This window comes from Leptomonas pyrrhocoris, assembly GCF_001293395.1.
Source record: "Leptomonas pyrrhocoris isolate H10 chromosome Unknown, whole genome shotgun sequence".
In the NCBI taxonomy this organism is placed as follows: domain Eukaryota; phylum Euglenozoa; class Kinetoplastea; order Trypanosomatida; family Trypanosomatidae; genus Leptomonas; species Leptomonas pyrrhocoris.
The window spans coordinates 246,794-262,087 of record NW_015438378.1 but is presented as its reverse complement, the minus strand read 5'-3'; the positions used below and the strand labels follow the sequence as shown (position 1 = coordinate 262,087).

At 63.6% G+C, this 15,294-nt stretch overlaps 6 protein-coding genes across 6 annotated transcripts; all 6 read right to left on the bottom strand.

Moving 5' to 3' along the window:
• Positions 1-1,348: 1,348 nt before the first annotated feature.
• ABB37_08121 (putative mitochondrial glycerol-3-phosphate dehydrogenase [NAD ], glycosomal (GPD)) lies at positions 1,349-2,514 on the bottom strand (the record flags this gene model as incomplete). The annotated part of the gene is made up of 1 exon (XM_015807009.1): positions 1,349-2,514. Exon 1 carries the CDS (start codon positions 2,429-2,431, stop codon positions 1,349-1,351), a length of 1,083 nt encoding a protein of 360 aa, XP_015654404.1. The 5' UTR covers positions 2,432-2,514.
• A 352-nt stretch (positions 2,515-2,866) lies between these two features.
• Positions 2,867-5,033, bottom strand: ABB37_08120 (putative mitochondrial glycerol-3-phosphate dehydrogenase [NAD ], glycosomal (GPD)). The gene has a single exon (XM_015807008.1). It carries the CDS (start codon positions 4,948-4,950, stop codon positions 3,868-3,870), a length of 1,083 nt encoding a protein of 360 aa, XP_015654403.1. The 5' UTR covers positions 4,951-5,033; the 3' UTR covers positions 2,867-3,867.
• Positions 5,034-6,386: 1,353 nt separating this feature from the next.
• ABB37_08119 (putative mitochondrial glycerol-3-phosphate dehydrogenase [NAD ], glycosomal (GPD)) lies at positions 6,387-7,552 on the bottom strand (the record flags this gene model as incomplete). Its single annotated transcript, XM_015807007.1, has 1 exon — positions 6,387-7,552. The coding sequence occupies exon 1, from the start codon at positions 7,467-7,469 to the stop codon at positions 6,387-6,389; it is 1,083 nt and encodes a 360-aa protein (XP_015654402.1). The 5' UTR covers positions 7,470-7,552.
• A 352-nt stretch (positions 7,553-7,904) lies between these two features.
• ABB37_08118 (putative mitochondrial glycerol-3-phosphate dehydrogenase [NAD ], glycosomal (GPD)) lies at positions 7,905-10,071 on the bottom strand. The gene has a single exon (XM_015807006.1). It carries the CDS (start codon positions 9,986-9,988, stop codon positions 8,906-8,908), a length of 1,083 nt encoding a protein of 360 aa, XP_015654401.1. The 5' UTR covers positions 9,989-10,071; the 3' UTR covers positions 7,905-8,905.
• A 352-nt stretch (positions 10,072-10,423) lies between these two features.
• ABB37_08117 (putative mitochondrial glycerol-3-phosphate dehydrogenase [NAD ], glycosomal (GPD)) lies at positions 10,424-12,590 on the bottom strand. The gene has a single exon (XM_015807005.1). It carries the CDS (start codon positions 12,505-12,507, stop codon positions 11,425-11,427), a length of 1,083 nt encoding a protein of 360 aa, XP_015654400.1. The 5' UTR covers positions 12,508-12,590; the 3' UTR covers positions 10,424-11,424.
• A 352-nt stretch (positions 12,591-12,942) lies between these two features.
• Positions 12,943-15,109, bottom strand: ABB37_08116 (putative mitochondrial glycerol-3-phosphate dehydrogenase [NAD ], glycosomal (GPD)). The gene has a single exon (XM_015807004.1). The coding sequence runs from the start codon at positions 15,024-15,026 to the stop codon at positions 13,944-13,946; it is 1,083 nt and encodes a 360-aa protein (XP_015654399.1). The 5' UTR covers positions 15,027-15,109; the 3' UTR covers positions 12,943-13,943.
• Positions 15,110-15,294: the final 185 nt, after the last annotated feature.

Here is a 15,294-nt window from a genome sequence, read left to right as displayed (position 1 = left end):
GTGAAAGACATGTTCCGCAGGGCGCCTGGGAAGCGGGCGAGAGCCAAAGCGTGCAGCGTTGAAGATCGACACGCGTCCTTGTTTTGGAATCATCCGGCGCGCGCCCGCATCGACGGAGGCTCCGCGACTTGAGTCGTGGGAGCAGTTTTTGTGTTCTCACAACAACAGCTTCCTTGCTCTTCATTTTTGGGAATGATATCTTTTGAACCGTGCGAAGTTGCCTTGGGGCGCCATGTATACAAGCTGTTGTCTAGGCCGGTTTCTCGTTGGGTGTGCCGCGTGCTTGCCCCTGCATCCACATCCGTGCACACACACCGCCACCCAATGAGATACTTGCCTAGACAACAGCGCAACCGCCCCCCACGAGAGGTGGCGGGAATACAGATATATGTCGAATAAGAAGCGTAGGCATCACACTGCGTGTGCATCATCAGCGTTTCTTAGGATGTATGGGTCCAGCGCCAAAAGGAATAGCCGAGTTTCCACCGATCTCGTTAGCAAGCGCGTTGCCCTCCTGCCTCTCAGCGGCCTCTGAAACCTGGTATGTGGGTTCGCTAGCCAATAAAAGGAGGTCGAACAAAGGGTTGCGTACTCCACCGCACACACGCTGGTGCAAAGGAGACTGCGTTGGGTGAGTCTGCCATCACCCCTCACGATGCACGTGAGGAACGCTGGAAAAGCGGGTCAAGGAGAAACGTCAGTACAAACAAACTTCTGTGTAGATAGTTGATAGAGAGAAAGAAGAAGGAAGCAAACGACGCCCACGCTCGACGCGGAGCTTTGCGTGCTACAAATGGAGAAAGAAAGAAACAAGTAAAAAGATCCAAAGGAAAGAGATACTCAGCAACAGTAAAACGCAAGTGGACGTACCCACACAGGTGAGTCGGTGTATTGGCTCGGCAACGCCCATCCATACACACGCGGTCCTGCGGCACACACAGACACACCTACGCACTACGGAGGAGGAGGACACTCCGCGAGGCCTACCCCCCCAAGACAACACATGCAGTGCAGACCACGAACCACAGCAACAACGACAACAGTAATAATAATAAAACTAAATAGATAACCGAAGTAAAGGCAGAAGAAATCCAAAACACAACGGTGAGAAGTTGCTCGTCACCTGCTGATGCTGCGCATCACTCGGCGTGAGGTACCTTCCATGGAACGTGTATGACTGTTCCCGCAGAGAGAAGGAAATCATTGAATAGCAAAAAACAATGCTTAAAAGAACTCAACGCCACCGGTGTGCGCGCGGAGACAACACGCACAGGACGGCGAACAGCATCATGAAAAGCAACAGAACGTAGGTGCTAAATAGTAAAGGAGAACCAGAGACCAGAGCCCATCAGAGTTTCGAAGGTGTATTTCCTGCGTTGAAGAGCTTCGGCAGGCCCTCGTCGCGGACGTCGCGGGAGATCAGCTGTGTCACGGCGTCGCGCGGCGTCAGTTGGCCAGCCACGACGCGGTGGATGAGGGAGCAGATGGGCAGCTCCACCTTCAGCTTCGCCGCAAGGCGCATCAGCGGGTCCGCCGTGAAGACGCCCTCGGCGACCGCCTTGCTGGTCTTCTGGATGTGGTCCAGGGTCTCGCCCTGGCCGAGCCGCTTGCCCACGGTGAAGTTGCGCGACAGCTCCGACGAGCAGGTCAGCAGCAGGTCGCCGAGGCCGGGGAGGCCGAACACGGCGGCGCCGTCGCCGCCCAGCGCCTTCGTCACGTCGCGGATCTCCAGCAGACCGCGGGCGATCAGGGCGGCGCGGGCGTCAAGCCCCATGCCGAGACCGGAGGCAATGCCGGAGCCGATGGCGAGCACGTTCTTCATGGCGCTGGCCACCTCCGAGCCCGCCGTGTCGGTGGTGGCGAAGCACAGGAAGCTGTGGTCGGCCGTGGTCATGATGCGCTGCAGCTGGCGCGCCTCGTCGATGTTGCGGTTGCACACGCTGACGCAGGTGAACACGCCGCGTGCCACCTCCGCCGCGAAGCTGGGACCGGCCAGCACGGAGAGGGAGACGCCGGGGAAGAACTCGCTGAGGATCTGCTCCGGGAAGAGGAGGGACGAGCGCTCGATGCCCTTGGAGCACACCACCACGGGCACCTTGTTCGCCTTGACGTACGACAGCAGCTTCGCCCCGTGCGCCTTCAGGAAGCCGCGCATGAACTGCGTGGGGATCACGAAGAGGATCGCGCCGGCACCCTTGTAGGTCTCGTCCACGTCGGCGGTGAACTTGACGTTCTTGGCGAGGGGGACGCCCTTGAGGAAGAGCACGTTCTCGTGCTTCTCGTTGACGAGGGCGGCCTCCTTCTGGTTCATGTGCCACACGTTGACCTGCTTGCACTTCTTGGAGAGAACCATGGCGAGGGCAGTGCCGAAGGCACCCGACCCAAAGACGGCGGCCTTCTCCAGGAAGATCAGCTTGTTGTCGGCGGACATGGTGTCTGTTGTGTTGACGGGGGTGTGGTGGTTAGCGAGAGATGGACGAGCGGAGACGTGTTATGGAGGTGTGAGAGAAAGCTGCGTTGGCGTGTGCGTTATTGGTGGGCGGGGTGGACGCAGACGCAGCGGAGCGGGAGCGCACGCGCATATCGAGAGGAGTGAGGTGCGGGGTGGGAGGAGAAGAGGAGAGTCGCGGGAGTCAAGGCGCGGGGCTGCGTCCACGAGGGAGACGCGTCGCGCCACCGGCACGGGCAGTCGCGCACGCTGCTGCGTGAAGGCGCAGCCCAAGCACGCAAGAGCAGGGGAGCTGCCATGTACGCCAGGCACCGGCCGTACGGCCCGCCGGGCCTGCAGTTGGCGGCGCGCAGAGCTACGCGCGGCGTCGAGCAGCGCACGGAGGGGGGAGAACGTCAGGAAGCAATGCGGGGAGTTGAAGGTGCGCAGCCTCCCCGAGAGAGGGAGGGAGCGGGAACACATACGGAACGGAGGTGGAAAACACAACAGTCGCGCTCACGGCACTTCGACTGCGTTGGAAACCGTATAGGGACGCACGCAAAAAACACCACGACGGAAGGGCACAGACCGCGACACCGTTACTGGTAGGAGTAATATAACGAACGGGCGAGAACATTTTGAGTGGTTTTGAAGCGAAAAACTGTCCACAGCTGCGCAGACGTCCCACAACAGGCACCGCCGCCGCCTCCCGGAGCGTTTGCGTGGCACGAAGCCGCGGCGCGGGGAGTGAAGGACAATAAACGAAACAAGGAAACGTGAGAGACGAAGCACAGACGAGTCGCTTGTCGGGGGCGTAGTGGGCGTACGTGCGTGCTTGCGTGTGTGCGTGTATCGAGGAAACGAACGACTGCTCAGCATTTACAGATGTGTGACGGAAACAAGAAGGAAGAAAGATGTTTAATTTTTGCACCAGCATGTGCGCTTTGCGCCGTACGTGGCGGCTCTGCCTCACGCGCTGCACCGTGACGTGCCGGTCGAACCAGTAACTTTGTGAAGCGTGAGCGGCTGCGGGCGTCACGGAGAGGCGTGAGGAAGCCGGGCACGGTGCGCAACGCGCCGATTTTGAGGCCCGCGGCGCGTGTCTCTTGGGTTGGTCAAAGGAGCCGCCGAGTGGGGGGCGGAGGGCGAGGAAGACGCCCGCCGTCGCAGCACGGGACGCACAGCCCCGCTGCGACGCCCCAGTGACCGCACAAAGAGAACGCGAGGCGGGAGAAAAGAAATCAAAACAAAACGAGAGCCTAATACGTTACTAGTTAGAGTGGCGGTGGCCCACGAGAGCCGGGGGAAGCGAGCTGTCCGACCTCTCCTCCCGTCATGGCCCCCTCACCCGACACGGCACGTGCCTCGCAAACACTGCTGCTCGACCAGGTGCGCGTCTCGTGGGCCACACCACGACAGTTACTCGGCCGCCACGCGGACTACAGGCTGGAGGTGGTCTTGTGGAAGTTGAAGAGCTTCGGCAGGCCCTCGTCGCGGACGTCGCGGGAGATCAGCTGTGTCACGGCGTCGCGCGGCGTCAGTTGGCCAGCCACGACGCGGTGGATGAGGGAGCAGATGGGCAGCTCCACCTTCAGCTTCGCCGCAAGGCGCATCAGCGGGTCCGCCGTGAAGACGCCCTCGGCGACCGCCTTGCTGGTCTTCTGGATGTGGTCCAGGGTCTCGCCCTGGCCGAGCCGCTTGCCCACGGTGAAGTTGCGCGACAGCTCCGACGAGCAGGTCAGCAGCAGGTCGCCGAGGCCGGGGAGGCCGAACACGGCGGCGCCGTCGCCGCCCAGCGCCTTCGTCACGTCGCGGATCTCCAGCAGACCGCGGGCGATCAGGGCGGCGCGGGCGTCAAGCCCCATGCCGAGACCGGAGGCAATGCCGGAGCCGATGGCGAGCACGTTCTTCATGGCGCTGGCCACCTCCGAGCCCGCCGTGTCGGTGGTGGCGAAGCACAGGAAGCTGTGGTCGGCCGTGGTCATGATGCGCTGCAGCTGGCGCGCCTCGTCGATGTTGCGGTTGCACACGCTGACGCAGGTGAACACGCCGCGTGCCACCTCCGCCGCGAAGCTGGGACCGGCCAGCACGGAGAGGGAGACGCCGGGGAAGAACTCGCTGAGGATCTGCTCCGGGAAGAGGAGGGACGAGCGCTCGATGCCCTTGGAGCACACCACCACGGGCACCTTGTTCGCCTTGACGTACGACAGCAGCTTCGCCCCGTGCGCCTTCAGGAAGCCGCGCATGAACTGCGTGGGGATCACGAAGAGGATCGCGCCGGCACCCTTGTAGGTCTCGTCCACGTCGGCGGTGAACTTGACGTTCTTGGCGAGGGGGACGCCCTTGAGGAAGAGCACGTTCTCGTGCTTCTCGTTGACGAGGGCGGCCTCCTTCTGGTTCATGTGCCACACGTTGACCTGCTTGCACTTCTTGGAGAGAACCATGGCGAGGGCAGTGCCGAAGGCACCCGACCCAAAGACGGCGGCCTTCTCCAGGAAGATCAGCTTGTTGTCGGCGGACATGGTGTCTGTTGTGTTGACGGGGGTGTGGTGGTTAGCGAGAGATGGACGAGCGGAGACGTGTTATGGAGGTGTGAGAGAAAGCTGCGTTGGCGTGTGCGTTATTGGTGGGCGGGGTGGACGCAGACGCAGCGGAGCGGGAGCGCACGCGCATATCGAGAGGAGTGAGGTGCGGGGTGGGAGGAGAAGAGGAGAGTCGCGGGAGTCAAGGCGCGGGGCTGCGTCCACGAGGGAGACGCGTCGCGCCACCGGCACGGGCAGTCGCGCACGCTGCTGCGTGAAGGCGCAGCCCAAGCACGCAAGAGCAGGGGAGCTGCCATGTACGCCAGGCACCGGCCGTACGGCCCGCCGGGCCTGCAGTTGGCGGCGCGCAGAGCTACGCGCGGCGTCGAGCAGCGCACGGAGGGGGGAGAACGTCAGGAAGCAATGCGGGGAGTTGAAGGTGCGCAGCCTCCCCGAGAGAGGGAGGGAGCGGGAACACATACGGAACGGAGGTGGAAAACACAACAGTCGCGCTCACGGCACTTCGACTGCGTTGGAAACCGTATAGGGACGCACGCAAAAAACACCACGACGGAAGGGCACAGACCGCGACACCGTTACTGGTAGGAGTAATATAACGAACGGGCGAGAACATTTTGAGTGGTTTTGAAGCGAAAAACTGTCCACAGCTGCGCAGACGTCCCACAACAGGCACCGCCGCCGCCTCCCGGAGCGTTTGCGTGGCACGAAGCCGCGGCGCGGGGAGTGAAGGACAATAAACGAAACAAGGAAACGTGAGAGACGAAGCACAGACGAGTCGCTTGTCGGGGGCGTAGTGGGCGTACGTGCGTGCTTGCGTGTGTGCGTGTATCGAGGAAACGAACGACTGCTCAGCATTTACAGATGTGTGACGGAAACAAGAAGGAAGAAAGATGTTTAATTTTTGCACCAGCATGTGCGCTTTGCGCCGTACGTGGCGGCTCTGCCTCACGCGCTGCACCGTGACGTGCCGGTCGAACCAGTAACTTTGTGAAGCGTGAGCGGCTGCGGGCGTCACGGAGAGGCGTGAGGAAGCCGGGCACGGTGCGCAACGCGCCGATTTTGAGGCCCGCGGCGCGTGTCTCTTGGGTTGGTCAAAGGAGCCGCCGAGTGGGGGGCGGAGGGCGAGGAAGACGCCCGCCGTCGCAGCACGGGACGCACAGCCCCGCTGCGACGCCCCAGTGACCGCACAAAGAGAACGCGAGGCGGGAGAAAAGAAATCAAAACAAAACGAGAGCCTAATACGTTACTAGTTAGAGTGGCGGTGGCCCACGAGAGCCGGGGGAAGCGAGCTGTCCGACCTCTCCTCCCGTCATGGCCCCCTCACCCGACACGGCACGTGCCTCGCAAACACTGCTGCTCGACCAGGTGCGCGTCTCGTGGGCCACACCACGACAGTTACTCGGCCGCCACGCGGACTACAGGCTGGAGGTGGTCTTGTGGAAGTTGAAGAGCTTCGGCAGGCCCTCGTCGCGGACGTCGCGGGAGATCAGCTGTGTCACGGCGTCGCGCGGCGTCAGTTGGCCAGCCACGACGCGGTGGATGAGGGAGCAGATGGGCAGCTCCACCTTCAGCTTCGCCGCAAGGCGCATCAGCGGGTCCGCCGTGAAGACGCCCTCGGCGACCGCCTTGCTGGTCTTCTGGATGTGGTCCAGGGTCTCGCCCTGGCCGAGCCGCTTGCCCACGGTGAAGTTGCGCGACAGCTCCGACGAGCAGGTCAGCAGCAGGTCGCCGAGGCCGGGGAGGCCGAACACGGCGGCGCCGTCGCCGCCCAGCGCCTTCGTCACGTCGCGGATCTCCAGCAGACCGCGGGCGATCAGGGCGGCGCGGGCGTCAAGCCCCATGCCGAGACCGGAGGCAATGCCGGAGCCGATGGCGAGCACGTTCTTCATGGCGCTGGCCACCTCCGAGCCCGCCGTGTCGGTGGTGGCGAAGCACAGGAAGCTGTGGTCGGCCGTGGTCATGATGCGCTGCAGCTGGCGCGCCTCGTCGATGTTGCGGTTGCACACGCTGACGCAGGTGAACACGCCGCGTGCCACCTCCGCCGCGAAGCTGGGACCGGCCAGCACGGAGAGGGAGACGCCGGGGAAGAACTCGCTGAGGATCTGCTCCGGGAAGAGGAGGGACGAGCGCTCGATGCCCTTGGAGCACACCACCACGGGCACCTTGTTCGCCTTGACGTACGACAGCAGCTTCGCCCCGTGCGCCTTCAGGAAGCCGCGCATGAACTGCGTGGGGATCACGAAGAGGATCGCGCCGGCACCCTTGTAGGTCTCGTCCACGTCGGCGGTGAACTTGACGTTCTTGGCGAGGGGGACGCCCTTGAGGAAGAGCACGTTCTCGTGCTTCTCGTTGACGAGGGCGGCCTCCTTCTGGTTCATGTGCCACACGTTGACCTGCTTGCACTTCTTGGAGAGAACCATGGCGAGGGCAGTGCCGAAGGCACCCGACCCAAAGACGGCGGCCTTCTCCAGGAAGATCAGCTTGTTGTCGGCGGACATGGTGTCTGTTGTGTTGACGGGGGTGTGGTGGTTAGCGAGAGATGGACGAGCGGAGACGTGTTATGGAGGTGTGAGAGAAAGCTGCGTTGGCGTGTGCGTTATTGGTGGGCGGGGTGGACGCAGACGCAGCGGAGCGGGAGCGCACGCGCATATCGAGAGGAGTGAGGTGCGGGGTGGGAGGAGAAGAGGAGAGTCGCGGGAGTCAAGGCGCGGGGCTGCGTCCACGAGGGAGACGCGTCGCGCCACCGGCACGGGCAGTCGCGCACGCTGCTGCGTGAAGGCGCAGCCCAAGCACGCAAGAGCAGGGGAGCTGCCATGTACGCCAGGCACCGGCCGTACGGCCCGCCGGGCCTGCAGTTGGCGGCGCGCAGAGCTACGCGCGGCGTCGAGCAGCGCACGGAGGGGGGAGAACGTCAGGAAGCAATGCGGGGAGTTGAAGGTGCGCAGCCTCCCCGAGAGAGGGAGGGAGCGGGAACACATACGGAACGGAGGTGGAAAACACAACAGTCGCGCTCACGGCACTTCGACTGCGTTGGAAACCGTATAGGGACGCACGCAAAAAACACCACGACGGAAGGGCACAGACCGCGACACCGTTACTGGTAGGAGTAATATAACGAACGGGCGAGAACATTTTGAGTGGTTTTGAAGCGAAAAACTGTCCACAGCTGCGCAGACGTCCCACAACAGGCACCGCCGCCGCCTCCCGGAGCGTTTGCGTGGCACGAAGCCGCGGCGCGGGGAGTGAAGGACAATAAACGAAACAAGGAAACGTGAGAGACGAAGCACAGACGAGTCGCTTGTCGGGGGCGTAGTGGGCGTACGTGCGTGCTTGCGTGTGTGCGTGTATCGAGGAAACGAACGACTGCTCAGCATTTACAGATGTGTGACGGAAACAAGAAGGAAGAAAGATGTTTAATTTTTGCACCAGCATGTGCGCTTTGCGCCGTACGTGGCGGCTCTGCCTCACGCGCTGCACCGTGACGTGCCGGTCGAACCAGTAACTTTGTGAAGCGTGAGCGGCTGCGGGCGTCACGGAGAGGCGTGAGGAAGCCGGGCACGGTGCGCAACGCGCCGATTTTGAGGCCCGCGGCGCGTGTCTCTTGGGTTGGTCAAAGGAGCCGCCGAGTGGGGGGCGGAGGGCGAGGAAGACGCCCGCCGTCGCAGCACGGGACGCACAGCCCCGCTGCGACGCCCCAGTGACCGCACAAAGAGAACGCGAGGCGGGAGAAAAGAAATCAAAACAAAACGAGAGCCTAATACGTTACTAGTTAGAGTGGCGGTGGCCCACGAGAGCCGGGGGAAGCGAGCTGTCCGACCTCTCCTCCCGTCATGGCCCCCTCACCCGACACGGCACGTGCCTCGCAAACACTGCTGCTCGACCAGGTGCGCGTCTCGTGGGCCACACCACGACAGTTACTCGGCCGCCACGCGGACTACAGGCTGGAGGTGGTCTTGTGGAAGTTGAAGAGCTTCGGCAGGCCCTCGTCGCGGACGTCGCGGGAGATCAGCTGTGTCACGGCGTCGCGCGGCGTCAGTTGGCCAGCCACGACGCGGTGGATGAGGGAGCAGATGGGCAGCTCCACCTTCAGCTTCGCCGCAAGGCGCATCAGCGGGTCCGCCGTGAAGACGCCCTCGGCGACCGCCTTGCTGGTCTTCTGGATGTGGTCCAGGGTCTCGCCCTGGCCGAGCCGCTTGCCCACGGTGAAGTTGCGCGACAGCTCCGACGAGCAGGTCAGCAGCAGGTCGCCGAGGCCGGGGAGGCCGAACACGGCGGCGCCGTCGCCGCCCAGCGCCTTCGTCACGTCGCGGATCTCCAGCAGACCGCGGGCGATCAGGGCGGCGCGGGCGTCAAGCCCCATGCCGAGACCGGAGGCAATGCCGGAGCCGATGGCGAGCACGTTCTTCATGGCGCTGGCCACCTCCGAGCCCGCCGTGTCGGTGGTGGCGAAGCACAGGAAGCTGTGGTCGGCCGTGGTCATGATGCGCTGCAGCTGGCGCGCCTCGTCGATGTTGCGGTTGCACACGCTGACGCAGGTGAACACGCCGCGTGCCACCTCCGCCGCGAAGCTGGGACCGGCCAGCACGGAGAGGGAGACGCCGGGGAAGAACTCGCTGAGGATCTGCTCCGGGAAGAGGAGGGACGAGCGCTCGATGCCCTTGGAGCACACCACCACGGGCACCTTGTTCGCCTTGACGTACGACAGCAGCTTCGCCCCGTGCGCCTTCAGGAAGCCGCGCATGAACTGCGTGGGGATCACGAAGAGGATCGCGCCGGCACCCTTGTAGGTCTCGTCCACGTCGGCGGTGAACTTGACGTTCTTGGCGAGGGGGACGCCCTTGAGGAAGAGCACGTTCTCGTGCTTCTCGTTGACGAGGGCGGCCTCCTTCTGGTTCATGTGCCACACGTTGACCTGCTTGCACTTCTTGGAGAGAACCATGGCGAGGGCAGTGCCGAAGGCACCCGACCCAAAGACGGCGGCCTTCTCCAGGAAGATCAGCTTGTTGTCGGCGGACATGGTGTCTGTTGTGTTGACGGGGGTGTGGTGGTTAGCGAGAGATGGACGAGCGGAGACGTGTTATGGAGGTGTGAGAGAAAGCTGCGTTGGCGTGTGCGTTATTGGTGGGCGGGGTGGACGCAGACGCAGCGGAGCGGGAGCGCACGCGCATATCGAGAGGAGTGAGGTGCGGGGTGGGAGGAGAAGAGGAGAGTCGCGGGAGTCAAGGCGCGGGGCTGCGTCCACGAGGGAGACGCGTCGCGCCACCGGCACGGGCAGTCGCGCACGCTGCTGCGTGAAGGCGCAGCCCAAGCACGCAAGAGCAGGGGAGCTGCCATGTACGCCAGGCACCGGCCGTACGGCCCGCCGGGCCTGCAGTTGGCGGCGCGCAGAGCTACGCGCGGCGTCGAGCAGCGCACGGAGGGGGGAGAACGTCAGGAAGCAATGCGGGGAGTTGAAGGTGCGCAGCCTCCCCGAGAGAGGGAGGGAGCGGGAACACATACGGAACGGAGGTGGAAAACACAACAGTCGCGCTCACGGCACTTCGACTGCGTTGGAAACCGTATAGGGACGCACGCAAAAAACACCACGACGGAAGGGCACAGACCGCGACACCGTTACTGGTAGGAGTAATATAACGAACGGGCGAGAACATTTTGAGTGGTTTTGAAGCGAAAAACTGTCCACAGCTGCGCAGACGTCCCACAACAGGCACCGCCGCCGCCTCCCGGAGCGTTTGCGTGGCACGAAGCCGCGGCGCGGGGAGTGAAGGACAATAAACGAAACAAGGAAACGTGAGAGACGAAGCACAGACGAGTCGCTTGTCGGGGGCGTAGTGGGCGTACGTGCGTGCTTGCGTGTGTGCGTGTATCGAGGAAACGAACGACTGCTCAGCATTTACAGATGTGTGACGGAAACAAGAAGGAAGAAAGATGTTTAATTTTTGCACCAGCATGTGCGCTTTGCGCCGTACGTGGCGGCTCTGCCTCACGCGCTGCACCGTGACGTGCCGGTCGAACCAGTAACTTTGTGAAGCGTGAGCGGCTGCGGGCGTCACGGAGAGGCGTGAGGAAGCCGGGCACGGTGCGCAACGCGCCGATTTTGAGGCCCGCGGCGCGTGTCTCTTGGGTTGGTCAAAGGAGCCGCCGAGTGGGGGGCGGAGGGCGAGGAAGACGCCCGCCGTCGCAGCACGGGACGCACAGCCCCGCTGCGACGCCCCAGTGACCGCACAAAGAGAACGCGAGGCGGGAGAAAAGAAATCAAAACAAAACGAGAGCCTAATACGTTACTAGTTAGAGTGGCGGTGGCCCACGAGAGCCGGGGGAAGCGAGCTGTCCGACCTCTCCTCCCGTCATGGCCCCCTCACCCGACACGGCACGTGCCTCGCAAACACTGCTGCTCGACCAGGTGCGCGTCTCGTGGGCCACACCACGACAGTTACTCGGCCGCCACGCGGACTACAGGCTGGAGGTGGTCTTGTGGAAGTTGAAGAGCTTCGGCAGGCCCTCGTCGCGGACGTCGCGGGAGATCAGCTGTGTCACGGCGTCGCGCGGCGTCAGTTGGCCAGCCACGACGCGGTGGATGAGGGAGCAGATGGGCAGCTCCACCTTCAGCTTCGCCGCAAGGCGCATCAGCGGGTCCGCCGTGAAGACGCCCTCGGCGACCGCCTTGCTGGTCTTCTGGATGTGGTCCAGGGTCTCGCCCTGGCCGAGCCGCTTGCCCACGGTGAAGTTGCGCGACAGCTCCGACGAGCAGGTCAGCAGCAGGTCGCCGAGGCCGGGGAGGCCGAACACGGCGGCGCCGTCGCCGCCCAGCGCCTTCGTCACGTCGCGGATCTCCAGCAGACCGCGGGCGATCAGGGCGGCGCGGGCGTCAAGCCCCATGCCGAGACCGGAGGCAATGCCGGAGCCGATGGCGAGCACGTTCTTCATGGCGCTGGCCACCTCCGAGCCCGCCGTGTCGGTGGTGGCGAAGCACAGGAAGCTGTGGTCGGCCGTGGTCATGATGCGCTGCAGCTGGCGCGCCTCGTCGATGTTGCGGTTGCACACGCTGACGCAGGTGAACACGCCGCGTGCCACCTCCGCCGCGAAGCTGGGACCGGCCAGCACGGAGAGGGAGACGCCGGGGAAGAACTCGCTGAGGATCTGCTCCGGGAAGAGGAGGGACGAGCGCTCGATGCCCTTGGAGCACACCACCACGGGCACCTTGTTCGCCTTGACGTACGACAGCAGCTTCGCCCCGTGCGCCTTCAGGAAGCCGCGCATGAACTGCGTGGGGATCACGAAGAGGATCGCGCCGGCACCCTTGTAGGTCTCGTCCACGTCGGCGGTGAACTTGACGTTCTTGGCGAGGGGGACGCCCTTGAGGAAGAGCACGTTCTCGTGCTTCTCGTTGACGAGGGCGGCCTCCTTCTGGTTCATGTGCCACACGTTGACCTGCTTGCACTTCTTGGAGAGAACCATGGCGAGGGCAGTGCCGAAGGCACCCGACCCAAAGACGGCGGCCTTCTCCAGGAAGATCAGCTTGTTGTCGGCGGACATGGTGTCTGTTGTGTTGACGGGGGTGTGGTGGTTAGCGAGAGATGGACGAGCGGAGACGTGTTATGGAGGTGTGAGAGAAAGCTGCGTTGGCGTGTGCGTTATTGGTGGGCGGGGTGGACGCAGACGCAGCGGAGCGGGAGCGCACGCGCATATCGAGAGGAGTGAGGTGCGGGGTGGGAGGAGAAGAGGAGAGTCGCGGGAGTCAAGGCGCGGGGCTGCGTCCACGAGGGAGACGCGTCGCGCCACCGGCACGGGCAGTCGCGCACGCTGCTGCGTGAAGGCGCAGCCCAAGCACGCAAGAGCAGGGGAGCTGCCATGTACGCCAGGCACCGGCCGTACGGCCCGCCGGGCCTGCAGTTGGCGGCGCGCAGAGCTACGCGCGGCGTCGAGCAGCGCACGGAGGGGGGAGAACGTCAGGAAGCAATGCGGGGAGTTGAAGGTGCGCAGCCTCCCCGAGAGAGGGAGGGAGCGGGAACACATACGGAACGGAGGTGGAAAACACAACAGTCGCGCTCACGGCACTTCGACTGCGTTGGAAACCGTATAGGGACGCACGCAAAAAACACCACGACGGAAGGGCACAGACCGCGACACCGTTACTGGTAGGAGTAATATAACGAACGGGCGAGAACATTTTGAGTGGTTTTGAAGCGAAAAACTGTCCACAGCTGCGCAGACGTCCCACAACAGGCACCGCCGCCGCCTCCCGGAGCGTTTGCGTGGCACGAAGCCGCGGCGCGGGGAGTGAAGGACAATAAACGAAACAAGGAAACGTGAGAGACGAAGCACAGACGAGTCGCTTGTCGGGGGCGTAGTGGGCGTACGTGCGTGCTTGCGTGTGTGCGTGTATCGAGGAAACGAACGACTGCTCAGCATTTACAGATGTGTGACGGAAACAAGAAGGAAGAAAGATGTTTAATTTTTGCACCAGCATGTGCGCTTTGCGCCGTACGTGGCGGCTCTGCCTCACGCGCTGCACCGTGACGTGCCGGTCGAACCAGTAACTTTGTGAAGCGTGAGCGGCTGCGGGCGTCACGGAGAGGCGTGAGGAAGCCGGGCACGGTGCGCAACGCGCCGATTTTGAGGCCCGCGGCGCGTGTCTCTTGGGTTGGTCAAAGGAGCCGCCGAGTGGGGGGCGGAGGGCGAGGAAGACGCCCGCCGTCGCAGCACGGGACGCACAGCCCCGCTGCGACGCCCCAGTGACCGCACAAAGAGAACGCGAGGCGGGAGAAAAGAAATCAAAACAAAACGAGAGCCTAATACGTTACTAGTTAGAGTGGCGGTGGCCCACGAGAGCCGGGGGAAGCGAGCTGTCCGACCTCTCCTCCCGTCATGGCCCCCTCACCCGACACGGCACGTGCCTCGCAAACACTGCTGCTCGACCAGGTGCGCGTCTCGTGGGCCACACCACGACAGTTACTCGGCCGCCACGCGGACTACAGGCTGGAGGTGGTCTTGTGGAAGTTGAAGAGCTTCGGCAGGCCCTCGTCGCGGACGTCGCGGGAGATCAGCTGTGTCACGGCGTCGCGCGGCGTCAGTTGGCCAGCCACGACGCGGTGGATGAGGGAGCAGATGGGCAGCTCCACCTTCAGCTTCGCCGCAAGGCGCATCAGCGGGTCCGCCGTGAAGACGCCCTCGGCGACCGCCTTGCTGGTCTTCTGGATGTGGTCCAGGGTCTCGCCCTGGCCGAGCCGCTTGCCCACGGTGAAGTTGCGCGACAGCTCCGACGAGCAGGTCAGCAGCAGGTCGCCGAGGCCGGGGAGGCCGAACACGGCGGCGCCGTCGCCGCCCAGCGCCTTCGTCACGTCGCGGATCTCCAGCAGACCGCGGGCGATCAGGGCGGCGCGGGCGTCAAGCCCCATGCCGAGACCGGAGGCAATGCCGGAGCCGATGGCGAGCACGTTCTTCATGGCGCTGGCCACCTCCGAGCCCGCCGTGTCGGTGGTGGCGAAGCACAGGAAGCTGTGGTCGGCCGTGGTCATGATGCGCTGCAGCTGGCGCGCCTCGTCGATGTTGCGGTTGCACACGCTGACGCAGGTGAACACGCCGCGTGCCACCTCCGCCGCGAAGCTGGGACCGGCCAGCACGGAGAGGGAGACGCCGGGGAAGAACTCGCTGAGGATCTGCTCCGGGAAGAGGAGGGACGAGCGCTCGATGCCCTTGGAGCACACCACCACGGGCACCTTGTTCGCCTTGACGTACGACAGCAGCTTCGCCCCGTGCGCCTTCAGGAAGCCGCGCATGAACTGCGTGGGGATCACGAAGAGGATCGCGCCGGCACCCTTGTAGGTCTCGTCCACGTCGGCGGTGAACTTGACGTTCTTGGCGAGGGGGACGCCCTTGAGGAAGAGCACGTTCTCGTGCTTCTCGTTGACGAGGGCGGCCTCCTTCTGGTTCATGTGCCACACGTTGACCTGCTTGCACTTCTTGGAGAGAACCATGGCGAGGGCAGTGCCGAAGGCACCCGACCCAAAGACGGCGGCCTTCTCCAGGAAGATCAGCTTGTTGTCGGCGGACATGGTGTCTGTTGTGTTGACGGGGGTGTGGTGGTTAGCGAGAGATGGACGAGCGGAGACGTGTTATGGAGGTGTGAGAGAAAGCTGCGTTGGCGTGTGCGTTATTGGCGGAGGAATAGGAGCAAGAAAGCATGGAAGAGATGTGAGAGGAGAGTGACGGTGGAGGATTTGTAGGTGGTGCAGAGGCGGGAACAGGTCGGAGATAGCGGCGGCTGTTCATTCGGTCCTTGGGAGCGTCATGGGGACCGTACGGGAGAGCGAATGCGAAACA